General features: G+C 55.9%; 1 protein-coding gene across 4 annotated transcripts in view; it reads left to right on the top strand.

Moving 5' to 3' along the window:
- Positions 1-13031, top strand: part of DNMT1 (DNA methyltransferase 1) — a 45767-nt gene extending 32736 nt beyond the window's left edge. For all 4 annotated transcript variants that reach the window (XM_020902339.2, XM_020902342.2, XM_020902341.2 and 1 more), the window contains 17 exons: positions 663-778; positions 1189-1393; positions 1473-1606; positions 2539-2712; positions 4361-4582; positions 5429-5621; positions 6522-6606; positions 6801-6929; positions 7085-7367; positions 7679-7820; positions 9138-9304; positions 9696-9873; positions 10504-10699; positions 11011-11174; positions 11297-11413; positions 12179-12269; positions 12673-13031. In XM_020902339.2, coding sequence (XP_020757998.2) covers positions 663-778; positions 1189-1393; positions 1473-1606; positions 2539-2712; positions 4361-4582; positions 5429-5621; positions 6522-6606; positions 6801-6929; positions 7085-7367; positions 7679-7820; positions 9138-9304; positions 9696-9873; positions 10504-10699; positions 11011-11174; positions 11297-11413; positions 12179-12269; positions 12673-12704 — 2628 coding nt within the window. In that variant the 3' untranslated portion in view covers positions 12705-13031. The remainder of the gene's footprint in view (positions 1-662; positions 779-1188; positions 1394-1472; positions 1607-2538; positions 2713-4360; positions 4583-5428; positions 5622-6521; positions 6607-6800; positions 6930-7084; positions 7368-7678; positions 7821-9137; positions 9305-9695; positions 9874-10503; positions 10700-11010; positions 11175-11296; positions 11414-12178; positions 12270-12672) is intronic.
- The last annotated feature ends 577 nt before the right edge of the window (positions 13032-13608 follow it).

Here is a 13608-nt window from a genome sequence, read left to right as displayed (position 1 = left end):
TAGCAAACCACCTCTGGGGCTTCTGTCCTCACCTGCCTAAGAGTCAAGTCCTTTACCACAGCTGGAGAGTGAATGTGTTCTTCATGTTGGTCCCTTGGTATCCATAAGCTGGAGATGGGCCAGTTCCCTCAGCAAGCCTGAGGCCTACCCCTGCTGGGTGCTGCTCTAGGTCTGGGCGACACAAGTACTGTCAGGCGGGTGGGGCATGGGAAGGGAGCTGGGGCAACGGAGGCTTCTTGTTGCAACAACATCCTGAAGGGTTGGAGAGCAGCCGGCCACTTAAAGTCCTCGAGAGGAACCAGGGCAGAGGCCCTGTGGTGGGAACCAGCTTTCCTTGTGGGAGAGAAGGAAGGGGTTCCATGTGTCTGAGGTGGGTGTGATGAGTGGGATGTGGTGCTGTTCTAATTGAAGGCTAGGATCTGACTTGCTGCTGACAGAGGAGGGCAGAGCTGGTGACAGAGGGCTGTGAGTGCCTTGTCTGCAGGCTTCTAGCCAGGGGAGGGGCTGCTCTCTGTAGTCAATAGCCAGGCTGCTGGAGCTCGCGGCTTCTTAGAGAAATCGTCATGAGCTATGCTTTGCTGTAAAGTGGCAGGAATTCGCAGGACAAGCCTTGCACAGACCTTCAAATCCATCCTCTCCTGAAACTAAGCTCTTGTTTTCAGACTGACGGGAAGAAGAGTTACTACAAGAAGGTATGCATCGACTCAGAAACCCTGGAAGTGGGGGACTGTGTTTCTGTTATTCCAGACGACTCTTCAAAACCACTGTATCTGGCAAGGTTTGTATCCTTCCTTCCGCCTGACTTCAGCCCACACTTTGAGTAAAAGCAGGAGGTGCCTGTTTTGCAAAAATAGCAGCAGCTCTTTGCCCTAAACTAAAACCAAGAAATGACTTCCCTGGTGACTGAGTGGTAAAGAGTTTGCCTGCCGATGTAGGAGACCTGGGTTTGATCCCTGGGTTGGGAAAATCCCCTGGAGAAGGAAATGGCAACCCACACCAGTATTCTTGCATGGAAAATCCCGTGAACAGAGGAGTCTGGTGGACTGCAGTCCATAGGGTCGCAAAGAGTCAGACATGACTGAGTACACATGCCGGCGACACCAACAAATTAACTGTACTCCTGAGGAGCCTCAGTCCAGCTCCACTGGTCGACTTAGAACCTTCTCCCTCCCCGTCTTCCGGCTCCAGGGTCACTGCGCTGTGGGAGGACAGCAGCAATGGGCAGATGTTCCACGCCCACTGGTTCTGTGCTGGGACGGACACGGTCCTTGGGGCCACCTCGGACCCCCTGGAGCTTTTCCTGGTCGACGAATGTGAGGACATGCAGCTCTCATACATCCACAGCAAGGTGCAGGTCGTCTATAAGGCTCCCTCAGAGAACTGGGCCTTGGAGGTGAGTGCCCGGTCCCCCGCATGTGTCCCCACCCCTTGCTGCACGTGGTCATCATGGCTGACGGTGGCCCCATCCCCAGGGAGGCGTGGACCCCGAGGCCCTGATGTCGGAGGATGACGGGAAGACCTACTTCTACCAGCTGTGGTATGACCAAGACTACGCGAGATTTGAGTCCCCTCCGAAAACTCAGCCAACGGAGGACAACAAGTACAAGTGAGTGTGGGGCCAGGGCTCCCAGGCTGCCCTGTCGGTGCTCTAGGATGCTGTGTGAGTGCGTGAACCTCCCTGCTTGTTCTGTGCTTCTCTCTGCTGGGTCTGCTGTCCCCACCAATCAGAGACCAGCCTGACTTGGTTGCAGTGGCTGTGAGCATGTGGACAGTCTGGTTGGGGGTGGGGGTCACCCCCATGAGAAGCTGTCCCATTCAGGGGTAGGATGTGTCTTTCTGTGTCTGTCCCACAAAATCTGTGTCTTTCCTCATAGGTGAGATCTTTGATTCCGTTTAACTCTAATGCTTTTAGAGAGGCTTGCTTCTTAAATGCTTAGTGCTCCTGTTTTCCTTTCTAACCTTGATACCTCACTTTTTTTAACTAAAGGTGGTGACTGGAGTCTTCCATCATGAGCAGTGTGTGGGAGTGAGGCTGGGAGGACTCCCTGAGCTGCCTCTGGTATTTCTCCAGTCAGCCTGGGGCTGCTTTGGGGCTTGATCTGTTTTTAAGGCACTCTAACTCTCCTCTGAAGGGTTTATTAATCAGGGATGTTGCATTTTACCAAATCCCTCTTCAGCCTTTAGAGATAATAGTGTGAGCCTCCTTTGACATGGTTTGAGTTCCTGACTTTACGGCGGTCCGCATTATCATTCATGGTGGATTCTTAACCAGATTCTAGGTCATTTACTAATGTCTCTGGGATTTTATGTCAGCTACTCAAAAGTGGGGTCGATTTGTCGTTTTCCTGTTATGCATATCTCTGGGCTTTGGTCCCCAGTCAAAGTGTGAACATAAAAGTGCAGGAGAGCCAGTGCCCTCTAACATCCGTGCATACTTCCTCTTGGTCACCAGAGTCTCTGGAAACACGCCAGTGGCAGCTGCTTGTAGTCACCACCAGCCACTCAGGGGCCTTTGGTTTCTGTCCACCGCCCCTTCAGGTTCTGCGCGAGCTGTGCGCGTCTGGCCGAAATGAGGCAGAAGGAAATCCCCAGGGTCGTGGAGCAGCTCCAGGACCTGGAAGGCCGCGTCCTCTACAGCCTTGCCACCAAGAACGGCGTCCAGTACCGGGTGGGCGATGGCGTGTACCTCCCTCCCGAGGCCTTCACCTTCAAGTGAGTGCCCCTTGGAGCCCGCGGGGCCAAGCGCTCCGGGCCAGCAGCAGGCTGGCTCCACCACGTGCCCCCACCTCAGCCCACTACCAGCTGCTGCCGAGCCGTCGCACTGGTGTCTGTGGTGAGCAGACGCCATCCAGCGGTCCTGTGTCCCTCTGTGGCAGTGAAGCTGTCTGTGAGAGAAGTCAGACAGAGCCTGCTGGTAAAGGAGGATGCTGGGGTCAGTGATGGCTTCCTGCCCGGCTGGTCATGTCAGTCCCCGCCCCCAGTTCCCATTATCAGAGGGGGACAGGAGTATCTTGTCTTGCCTGCCAGATGTCTAAGGGATAAGTGAGTTAAAAGTGCTTATTAGGGACTTCCCTTGTGGTCCAGTGGTTAAGACTCTGCCCTTCCAGTGCAGGGGGCACAGGTTCAATCCCTGGTCAGGGAACTAAGGTCCCTCATGCCCCATGGTATGGCCAAAAAAATTTTAAAACCAAAAAAAAAGTGCTTATTAGCACATTGCCTGGCTTAGTGTAAAGGCTGACTGTGAGTTACTGCTTGGTAACGGAATTGCATCCAAAGACTTCCACATCAAAGGACTGAGGCTCTTCAGGGAAAAATCAAAGCTACAGATATTTCCCACACTTGATCCCTTCCTCGTTGGCTCTTAGAACTAGCGTGTGGTTGGATTTACAACCAGCATTTTGGCAAGCTTAGCTCAGTTTCCCGATTTATTTTCCTCGAGTCCTCATTGGAACCCATTCAACTGAATGGGTTCAACCCAATCACCCCATGTACTGAATTGCAGAGCCGCAGTCCTTCCAGCCCTGCGCAGTGGGTGTACATGGCACCCTGAAGCACCAGCTCTTGGCCTAGAAGGGGAGGCTGCCCTGTAGGGCTGTTGACGGGGTACTCCTGGCCCAGCCGGAAGTGAGAGCACAGGTGTTCAGAGGGCCTCTGGGGCCTGACAGACTTTGGGGGGCCTGGCGGGAACACATGGCAGCTGCCTTCCTGAACTGCTCGACTTCCTGTCTTCAGAGTGGGACCCTGTGGTCCTGGCAGCTTGGCATCTGATGTGATGGCCTGATTCCGCCAGTACATGGCCAGGCCAGGTTTGGCTAGCCCAGACTGCCCATCTTCTCCCCTGGCCTCTCCCGCAGCGCCCCGAGGTTAGTGCCTGTGTCAGAATGTAGGTTATGCCACGGCCGCAACTCTCAGGTCACGCACGTCTACCTCTTGCCTGGATTTATGTGTCCACTGTGGTTCGGGGACTCAGACTGTATGTCCCTCAGGGACTGGGTTGACAGGGCCCCTGCCTTCTCAGAAGTGGCCCGTCCAAGGCAAGGGGAAGCACACCGGCGGCTCTCCTGCCAGGGCAGGGCTTGTGTATTATGGCTGCTCACACCCGTGGAGCTGAACATGTCACCTGCCAGGAAGTCCTGCCCTGAGGCCGGGCGCGGGGAGAATGTGAACAACCTCAGCAGCGAGACCCAGAGCACAGATGGGGAATGTCTGGATGAGATTGAATCTCTGAATCTGTGCTAAGGGTACTGAGCTGCACTAGTTCAGGCGCTGCAATTTAAACAGTGATTATCACTGGTCAGTCATGCTGAATCACTTTCTAACATTTCATGTTCAGTTACTCAGAGCAGTTGCTTCTCTGCAGCATCAAGCTGTCCAGTCCTGTGAAACGCCCCCGGAAGGAGCCTGTGGATGAAGCTCTGTATCCAGAACACTACCGGAAGTACTCCGACTACATCAAGGGCAGCAACCTGGATGCCCCCGAGCCCTACCGTATTGGCCGCATAAAGGAGATCTTCTGCAGCAAAAAGAGCAACGGCCGGCCCAATGAGACAGACATCAAGATCAGGGTTAACAAGTTCTACAGGTCGGTGAGGGCTCTGCCATCCAGGGGCCTCTGCCTGAGTCATGGGAGGTAGTGAATCGCACACACAGTGGTGGTCTAAGGGGTGGAGGAGGTAGTCCTCCCAGGTGTTCCTGATGACCTGCTGGTGCTGAGAATCGCTCCCACTGTAGAGCACAGCCCTGGATTCCTGTCTTAAGGCTGCAGAGCTTTGTCCAGGAGGAATCAGTGAGTGGAGGTCCAAAGTGCGACCGAGGCAGGCATGGACTGTCCTGGGCTCTGTCTGGGGTGCCATCAGAACCCTGATATCTGTTTAAACTGTCCTTGTGTTCCACCCCTCCCTACTGCCAGTCCTCCTGTCCTTTTCAGGCCCTCTTCCCCATTTCTGGGATTTCTCTCTGTTCCAAGATCTTGGCTTCACTGAGTTTCTGGGATCCTAATAGTAGTTAGGAGCTTAAACTGAAGCTAATCCATACAGATAGGTCTCTAGCTAATGTACAGGAAAGATTTCCTGAAGTCTTTGAAATAATGGGGTACTGAGAGAACAAGGAGTCTGGCGGGCATAGGGGGAAGAAGGCAGCTCCAGACATGCTTCTCAATAGGAGGTCAGCAACTGGTCTCAACCCAGGCCCACCCAGTCTTCTTGGAGGCATAAAGAGTAAACAAACCCTTAGTTGAGTTCATGGTAAGAAATCCCACTTAGTTTGTGGTGTTCAGTGCCGACTAAGGGGGTTAGTAATCAAGGTGACTTAGTGAGGCGTGGGGCCTTGTCTTTACCCACTGGTCCTATGAGCACATCCCCAGGAATATGCCATATAATCCATTTTCAACCTGCCGCAGACAAACTAACAAAGACTCTTGCACTCCCAGGCCGGAGAACACACACAAGTCTACCCCGGCCAGTTACCACGCAGACATCAACTTGCTTTACTGGAGCGATGAGGAGGCCGTGGTGGACTTCAAGGCTGTGCAGGGCCGCTGCACCGTGGAGTACGGAGAGGATCTGCCTGAGTGCCTCCAGGACTTCTCCGCCGGTGGCCCCGATCGCTTCTACTTTCTCGAGGTGGGGCCCTGAGCTCACTGCAGGGAGGGCCTCCAGGTCAGACACAGCGCCCGAGAAGTTTACTTACCCAGAGCACAAGTCTGTGACACTCAGGTTGTTCTGGAATTTAACACTTAAAGCAAAACGAAATATTTTAATGTCCTAATACAATAACTCAGACTTTCCTGGTGGCTCAGACAGTAAAAAATCCACCTGGAATGCGGAAGACCTGGGTTCAATCTCTAGGTTGGGAAGAGTCCCTGAAGAAAGGAATGGCAACCCACTCCAGTATTCCTGCCTGGAGAATTCCATAGACAGAGGAGTCTGGCGGGCTACGGCCCATGGCATTGCACAGAGCCAGGCAGAACTGAGTGACTAACGCGCACACAATGCAGTAACAACTTTTGTAGACTGTTGGGTGGCTTCTGCTGGCCTGGCCGGTATCTGTGAGTTAGGGAGATGGACCTCTAGCCCCAGGAGGTGAAGCCCTGCCCCTAGTCCCTTCAGTCTCACAGCTGAGCTTGTGGCCTGGTTATTGAGAGAAGAGCCAGGGGTCTGTTGATTTAAGCTAATCACTTTTAAATTGTTTAAGCATGGCTTTTTTGTGACAGGTATGTATGATCTTAAGATAACCTGTGTCTCCCCCAGGTTACGGTCTGTACAGCCTGATTATAACTTTTGCCTATTTTTAGAATGAGTAGTCCAGGTACTTAAAATAGCGGGGATTTTTGTCAGCCACATAAAACATTTTTATTAATAGAATTTTCCCCTTCTCTCTATTATAGAATCAAAGTCCTCTTGGCTTCCGGCCATACTTAAGGAGAAATGAAGTATATTCTTATCAAATTAACTTAAATCCTATTTGTTAGAGAAGGGCACTGGTGTTTCTCTTCCAGACCACTGTGGTTCTTTCCCCCTCAGGCCTATAATGCCAAGAGCAAAAGCTTTGAAGATCCTCCCAACCATGCCCGGAGCCCTGGAAATAAAGGGAAGGGGAAGGGGAAAGGTATGTCGTGGTATGTCATTCCCCTAGGCTCCTTTTCAAGTCTGTGTCCTCTAACTTGGATACTCATGAGTCAATCAGTATGAAAGAGCAGCCTCTGACGTTGCCTTCCTCAAAATGAGGTGGACTCTGAGTCCCAGAGGCTTTGAGGAGAGCAGGTCAGGACGCTGCTCTGACTTGGGGCCCATCTCCTGCAGGAAAAAACAGGACGAAATCTCAGACATGTGAGCCAAGTGAACTGGAGACAGAAATCAAACTGCCAAAGCTGCGGACCCTGGACGTGTTTTCTGGCTGTGGGGGACTGTCGGAAGGCTTCCACCAAGCAGGTGCGCTCCAGGGGGGTCTCTCCACACACCCTGTTAAAAACTGGATCGGGCAGGCTATGTCTGGAAGACCTCTGTGGCCCTGGTCACAGTTCTGACTAGAGAGTCTCTTTCTGGGGAGTTCATGACACGTCTGTGTCCCTGTATCTCCCACCCAGGCATCTCAGAGACACTGTGGGCCATCGAGATGTGGGACCCCGCGGCCCAGGCATTCCGGCTCAACAACCCTGGGTCCACGGTGTTCACCGAGGACTGCAACGTCCTGCTGAAGCTGGTCATGGCCGGGGAGGTGACCAACTCCCGTGGCCAGAAGCTGCCTCAGAAGGGAGATGTGGAGATGCTGTGTGGTGGGCCACCCTGCCAGGGCTTCAGTGGCATGAACCGCTTCAACTCTCGAACCTACTCCAAGTTCAAGAACTCCCTCGTGGTCTCCTTCCTCAGGTAAACAGTGAAGCCCCTCTGCGTTCAGTGCCACCCAAGGGCAACTAGATGGCCTGCCCCTGCGCTGCAACGCCGGTACCAGGGCCAGTCACCACTTTAGCCTTCACTCCTGCAGAAGGCCGCTGCTGAGTGAGGCGCCAGTCTCAGCCTTCAGGGAGTTCACAGGTCCCTCTCCACTAGGGAGAGACCCTGAGAGCCGGCAGGTGTGTCTTGACAAGCATCTAAGCAGTTGGGAGTGACTTCTGGCCGAGGAGGCCTTCTTGCTCTCTCCAGGCGTGGGGCTGACTCTCGGTCACTCCTGTCCCCCACAGCTACTGTGACTACTACCGGCCCCGCTACTTCCTCCTGGAGAACGTTCGGAACTTTGTCTCCTTCAAGCGCTCCATGGTCCTGAAGCTGACGCTGCGCTGCCTGGTCCGCATGGGCTACCAGTGCACCTTCGGCGTGCTGCAGGTGCGCCAGCTTGGGGGCAGATGCAGAGGCCAGAGGCGGGCCTTCCCTGGGCTGCAACAGACGGTCCCTGACTGAAAGCAGTGCTCCAAGGGGACTTCCCCAGCACTTCCACTGCAGGGGGTCTGGGTTCGATCCCCGGTGGGGAGCTAAGACCCTACATGCTGCTGAATGTGGCCAAAATTAAAAACAAAACCCCTCAAAGGGTCTGTCTTTAGGGTGATGACCTTTAGTGTGGGGAAGGCAGATGCTGGGGCCTGCACCTGCACTGTGGAGCCTTTGGCATTCAGATTCTGGAGGAACTCGGAGCCAGGACCCCAGGAAGTCCTGAGGGGCCGTGTGCAAGAGACCTCTTTGCCACATCGTTTCCAGCTCGTTTACCCTGATGGGGTGTAGGGGTGCCCAGCTGTGGAATTCCAGGTAGCAGTTAGATTCCCACACAGGGTGGATCAGGAACCACACATAGACAAACTGTTTTATAGACTAAACAGCTGAGTCTCTCTGGGTGAACGGATGTGCTTATGAACACCTAAAGGGTGTGGATGGTGACACTCCAGGGGGCTCCCGGTGGCTGCGTCTGCAGTGACAGGGCCTTGGGATGGTCAGAGGGGACGAGGCCTCTTCTGAAGAGCAGCTGCTCTGTGTGTGCCTATTCAGTAACTGACAGCATGACTAAGCCTGAAACAAGTGCTGAAACAGGAGGGAGAGCTGGCTGAAAACAGTGCGTGTGTGGAGGGGAGGGTGGCCGCTCGGCCCCAAGCCCTTCCAGCCAGTGTCCGCAGTGTCTCAGCCTCACTGAACGAGCCTCGTTGGTGGCTGTGCTCTGTTTCTGTGACTGCGGGCTGCCAGCGGGAGGCGCGGCCCCCGGTGTCTTCTCTGGCCGCTCTCCTCCTCAGTGCTAAGCCCATGGTACCTCCGTGTGTCCAAAGAGCCAGCTGAGAGCATCGGAGGGGTTCACGCCCACCTCCTCCACGGGCTGCCGGCCACCCCCTGGGATCGCTTGTCCCTCCCTCTGGCCTCACTCTGATCAGGTGTGAGCCTGTGGGTTAACTTCCTGGAGAATGACATAGCAACCCACTCCAGTGTTCCTGCCTGGGGGATCCCATGGACAGGGGAGTCTGGCGGGCTGCAGTCTATGGGATCGCAGATTGGGATGCGACTGAAGCAACTTAGCACTGGCACTGTGGGTTAACTAGGGGCTCTGTGGGTGAGCTTCACAATGGCCAGCTGCTCCCCAAAGTCAGGTGCCACGGGCCCCAGCCCTTGGACCAGTGAGTCAGGGTGCCCACTGACTGTGCATCTCTGGCCCTCCCTGCACAGGCTGGTCAGTACGGTGTGGCCCAGACTCGGAGGCGAGCCATCATCCTGGCCGCAGCCCCTGGGGAGCCACTCCCTCTGTTCCCGGAGCCGTTGCACGTGTTCGCGCCCCGGGCCTGCCAGCTGAGCGTTGTGGTGGACGACAAGAAGTTTGTCAGCAACATCACCAGGTAGGAGCCCTGCCTGCCCATGGTCGTGGTGCTGGTGAGGCTCGGGGGAGCAGGGGGTAGCCGGGGGACCTCAGTGACAAGGCCTGGGCCCGGAGAAAGTGTTAGCGAGGAGCAGTGGTGTGGGATCCAGCATGCTCCCAGAACGCTCTGCTCCTCTGGGCTCATCCTGCCCTAGCACCCTGAGTACAGGGCCACAGCCAGAGCCCAGAGCCCACGCTCTACACAGAGTCTGAGGAGAGTGCTACCCCGGTGACCTTGGGTGGCCCTTTGACCCGAAGTCGAGGTCCTCTTTTCTGGAGAAGACTGTGCCAGTCATCGGGGATTGCAGCTGTGACTCAGGTGACAGCAGCTATGTGTCCCAGAGGTGCCAACCCTCCATGCTTTGCTGCAGGTTGAGCTCGGGTCCCTTCCGAACCATCACCGTGCGCGACACCATGTCCGACCTCCCTGAGATCCGGAACGGGGCCTCGGCACTGGAGATCTCATACAACGGGGAGCCCCAGTCCTGGTTCCAGAGGCAGCTCCGGGGCTCGCAGTACCAGCCCATCCTCAGGGATCACATTTGCAAGGTAACCAGAGCAGGCCTCCCTGCAGCTGCCTCTTGGGGACAGAGCTGTGGGTGGAGCCCAGCCTGGGCTGGGGGGAGCTGATGTCCGCCCCTCCCCTTCCACTCCTTCTGCTCTTGATCCCTCACCCCTAGACCAGCATTATCTCAGCCGCCCCCAGCCTCACCACCTCACTGCCTCCTGCTTCTCCTCTTACTTCCCACCCTCTCACCACCACCACCCTACCCCACCGCAGTACTTGGTTGCGGGAAGTGTTGGTCTGGAATGGCCACTGTTTCCCACCTCGTCTCTCACCACCCCTGTTCTCTGGGTGACCCCAGGGCTGTCCGCCTCTGGCTCCACCTGTGCCACGTCAGCTCCTCCCAAACCCTCCCTGCACTTGCCGGAAGCCACCCCTTCACCCATCTTCCCTTACCCCACATCCCCGCTCTGGAGCTGCCATGGCACGTGTATGACTCCAGGCTGTGCACCGCGGTTACTGTCAGTCTCCCCCAGTGGGATACAACCCCTGGGGGCTCCTAGTCACCGCCAATGTGCCCAGTGCCCACCACGACAGCACCCAGACCCCATGGCACCTGCTTGGTGCTCCCCGAGCTGGGCGACAGCCAGGCCTACTGTACTGTGCTCCTCCAGGACATGAGCGCCTTGGTGGCCGCCCGCATGCGGCACATCCCCCTGGCCCCGGGCTCGGACTGGCGTGACCTGCCCAACATTGAGGTGCGACTCTCTGATGGCACCCTGGCCCGGAAGCTGCGGTACAACTACCACGACAAGAAGAACGGCTGCAGCAGCACCGGCGCCCTCCGCGGGGTCTGCTCCTGTGTGGAAGGTGGGGCACCCCCTCCCCGTGCCCTGGCCCCCGGGTATGGCTTCCTCCTGCTTGGTGCAAAGCTTCCAGCCCCCTTAGGGTCTGCGGCCACGCGGGGGGCTCAAGGGGAGGGGCACGGTCTCGGGCTTTGTCAGCAGGAGGTACAGGGGCTCAGGAGCCCAACGGCCCTGAGCTGGGTGCAGACCCGCTGGACCTGGGTGTCCCTGCTCTGAATAAAGGCTGCTGACAGCAGGACTTATGGGGCGGCTCTGCCCGGCGCACTGTCCTCACGCCCCACCCCACAGGCCCGTCACCGCCCTTTCTCCCTGCAGGCAAGCCCTGTGAGCCTGCGGCCCGACAGTTCAACACCCTCATCCCCTGGTGCCTGCCCCACACTGGGAACAGGCATAACCACTGGGCCGGCCTCTACGGGCGTCTCGAGTGGGACGGCTTCTTCAGCACAACCGTCACCAACCCCGAGCCCATGGGCAAGCAGGTAGGTCTGCGGGCCCCTCGGGCCTGCGTGGGGGTGGACTCGCCAGCCAGGGCCAGGTGGCCTCCTGTGGCGCGGTCATAGGCGGTCCCCTCATGCCCTCCCCCACCACGCTTCTCGCCCAGGGCCGCGTGCTCCATCCCGAGCAGCACCGAGTGGTGAGCGTCCGCGAGTGCGCCCGCTCCCAGGGCTTCCCCGACACCTACCGGCTGTTCGGCAACATCCTGGACAAGCACCGGCAGGTCAGTGTATGGACGCCGAGGTGGGGCGCCGACGGCTCCCATGGAGCAGGCTCGGTGAGAGGTGGGCGGGGTGGGCCCGTGGGGAGCTCGGCTCACACGGTCACTTCTGAGGGACGCTGAACCCCCTCATCTGGTTGATTGGCTGGCCTCAGTGTTCCCAGGAGGGCGGTGGTAAGAAAGGGGTGACCCGCCATCCCTGGGGCCTCGGGTCCTCATGGGTCAGGCGGAATCACTAAGCGTGTGGTTACTGTTGACCGCTGAAGGAGATTTAGCCCAAAGGAAACTTATAGCATGTCACACACAGCAGGCTAAGTGTGTGGTGGTGCAAACTCACTGTCTTGTCACCAAGTGTTGAAATGAACCAGTATCTCCTTCTGTTTCTCAGAGCACTAGGTTTGGCTCTTAAGTAAGGTACATCTAAGTAATGCAGGTGCATGGCTGGGGTTACAGTGGGATCTTGCCATTTCACACCGCTCTTACCCCCCAACATCCTGTTCTCCCGGAGTATCAACTTTCAGCCAGAAGTGAGACCTGGCGGCCTCTGTATCTGGATTCTAAAGATTTTCTAAAGCCTTTTAAAGCCCCTTTCCCTCACTGATTCTTGACCCACCAGTGTTTGGGGTGGGAGGAGGGTGCACCATCCCAGTGGAAGGGCTTTGGAGGCCCTGTGAGCCTGAGCCAGGGTCCCAGTGCCCAGGCCTGAATGGAGGCTGGTGCGGACTCCAGCCGTGCCAAACCAGGTGTCACCCTCCTTCCCTCCTGCAGGTGGGTAATGCTGTTCCGCCGCCACTGGCCAAAGCCATCGGCTTGGAGATCAAGTGCTGCATGTTGGCCAAAGCGCGGGAGAGTGCCTCAGGTATGGTGCGGGCGGAGCCAGCAAGGGTGTGGCGTTAGGCTCTGGGACTGGGGCGACTCACCCAGTGGCCTCGAGTCTCTCAGGGTTGCTGTGAGACTGAGCAGGCGGGCGGGTGGGTAAGTGGACAGGCACTGGGGCCCGGTTCTGTCCTGTGACAGAGTCTGGCTTGGCTGGGCCCACCGTGCACGCTAACCCAGGCAGTCTGGAAGCCTTTAGGGGACACCTGAGCAGTGCTCAGTCTCTGAATGTTGATTCAAAGCTGCCACAGGTTCTTACCTGGTTGTCCTTTAACATCGACACCTGGGCATTAGCATAGCTCCTAATGATTGTACCTGTCGTACTTGTCTGTTGCTTACTGTAGCATACGTTCCCTGCTGTGACTCTCCCTTTTATTTCCCTTCAGCTAAACTCAAGGAGGAGGCTGCCAAGGACTAGTTCTGTCCTCTCATCACCCATGTTTCTGCCACCAGAGATCCCCAACGTGCACTGATATTGTTGTATTTTTCACGTGTCAATCAGTCAGTTCAGGTGTGTCGTATGCGGTGTTTGTGGCCTTGGCTGACACGAAGCTCTTCAGTGAGATTTGCCTATCGGCTAATTTGACTTAGTGATCAAACTGTGCAGTACTTTGTCCATTCTGGATTTTAAAAGTTTTTTATTACGCATTATATCAAGTTTACCACTGTATGAAGTGGAAATTAAGACTTTATGTAGTTTTTATATGTTGTAATATTTCTTCAAATAAATCTCTCCTATAAATCACCCTGGGTGGCGACTCACAATTTACAACTCAAAATTTACAACAGAAGACTTCTGGCTGCCTCTCCACTGAGGCCGGATGAGAGTGGGGTCCTTAGTGCCGAGTATGACCCCACAGAGGTGTTCGTCTGAAGTTAGATCATTCCATGTGTGTTTGGGGTAGAGGCTGTGACTCAGTGCTGGCCAGTGACGTGCAAGTAGAACTTGCTGGTGTTGTTTCCAGGAAAGCCTTTTATTTATTTACTTTTTGGCTACACTGTGAAGCATACAGGATCTTAGTTCGCCAACCAGGGATCAAACCCATGCCACCTGCATTGGGAGCATGGAGTCTTAACCACTGGACCACTAGGGAAGTCCCCAGAAAGTCTTAGTTGGCCTTCCTCATGGCCTTGAATCTCTTTGGTCTGGAGTGGGCTGTGATGCCTGGCAGTGCAGCAAGTGTCTTGTGACCACAAGGCCAGAAGCCCCACACAACAGATGGCGGCACAAGAAGAGAAGCATCACTTGAACCCCTGGCCTGCCACCCCCAGACAGACCCTTTATTTGCTTAAGAATCTGTTAGGTGGACTTTCCACACTTT

This window comes from Odocoileus virginianus, chromosome 3 (assembly GCF_023699985.2).
Source record: "Odocoileus virginianus isolate 20LAN1187 ecotype Illinois chromosome 3, Ovbor_1.2, whole genome shotgun sequence".
In the NCBI taxonomy this organism is placed as follows: domain Eukaryota; kingdom Metazoa; phylum Chordata; class Mammalia; order Artiodactyla; family Cervidae; genus Odocoileus; species Odocoileus virginianus.
The sequence above is the reverse complement of the archived record's forward strand: the minus strand, read 5'-3'. Positions and strand labels throughout refer to the sequence as shown.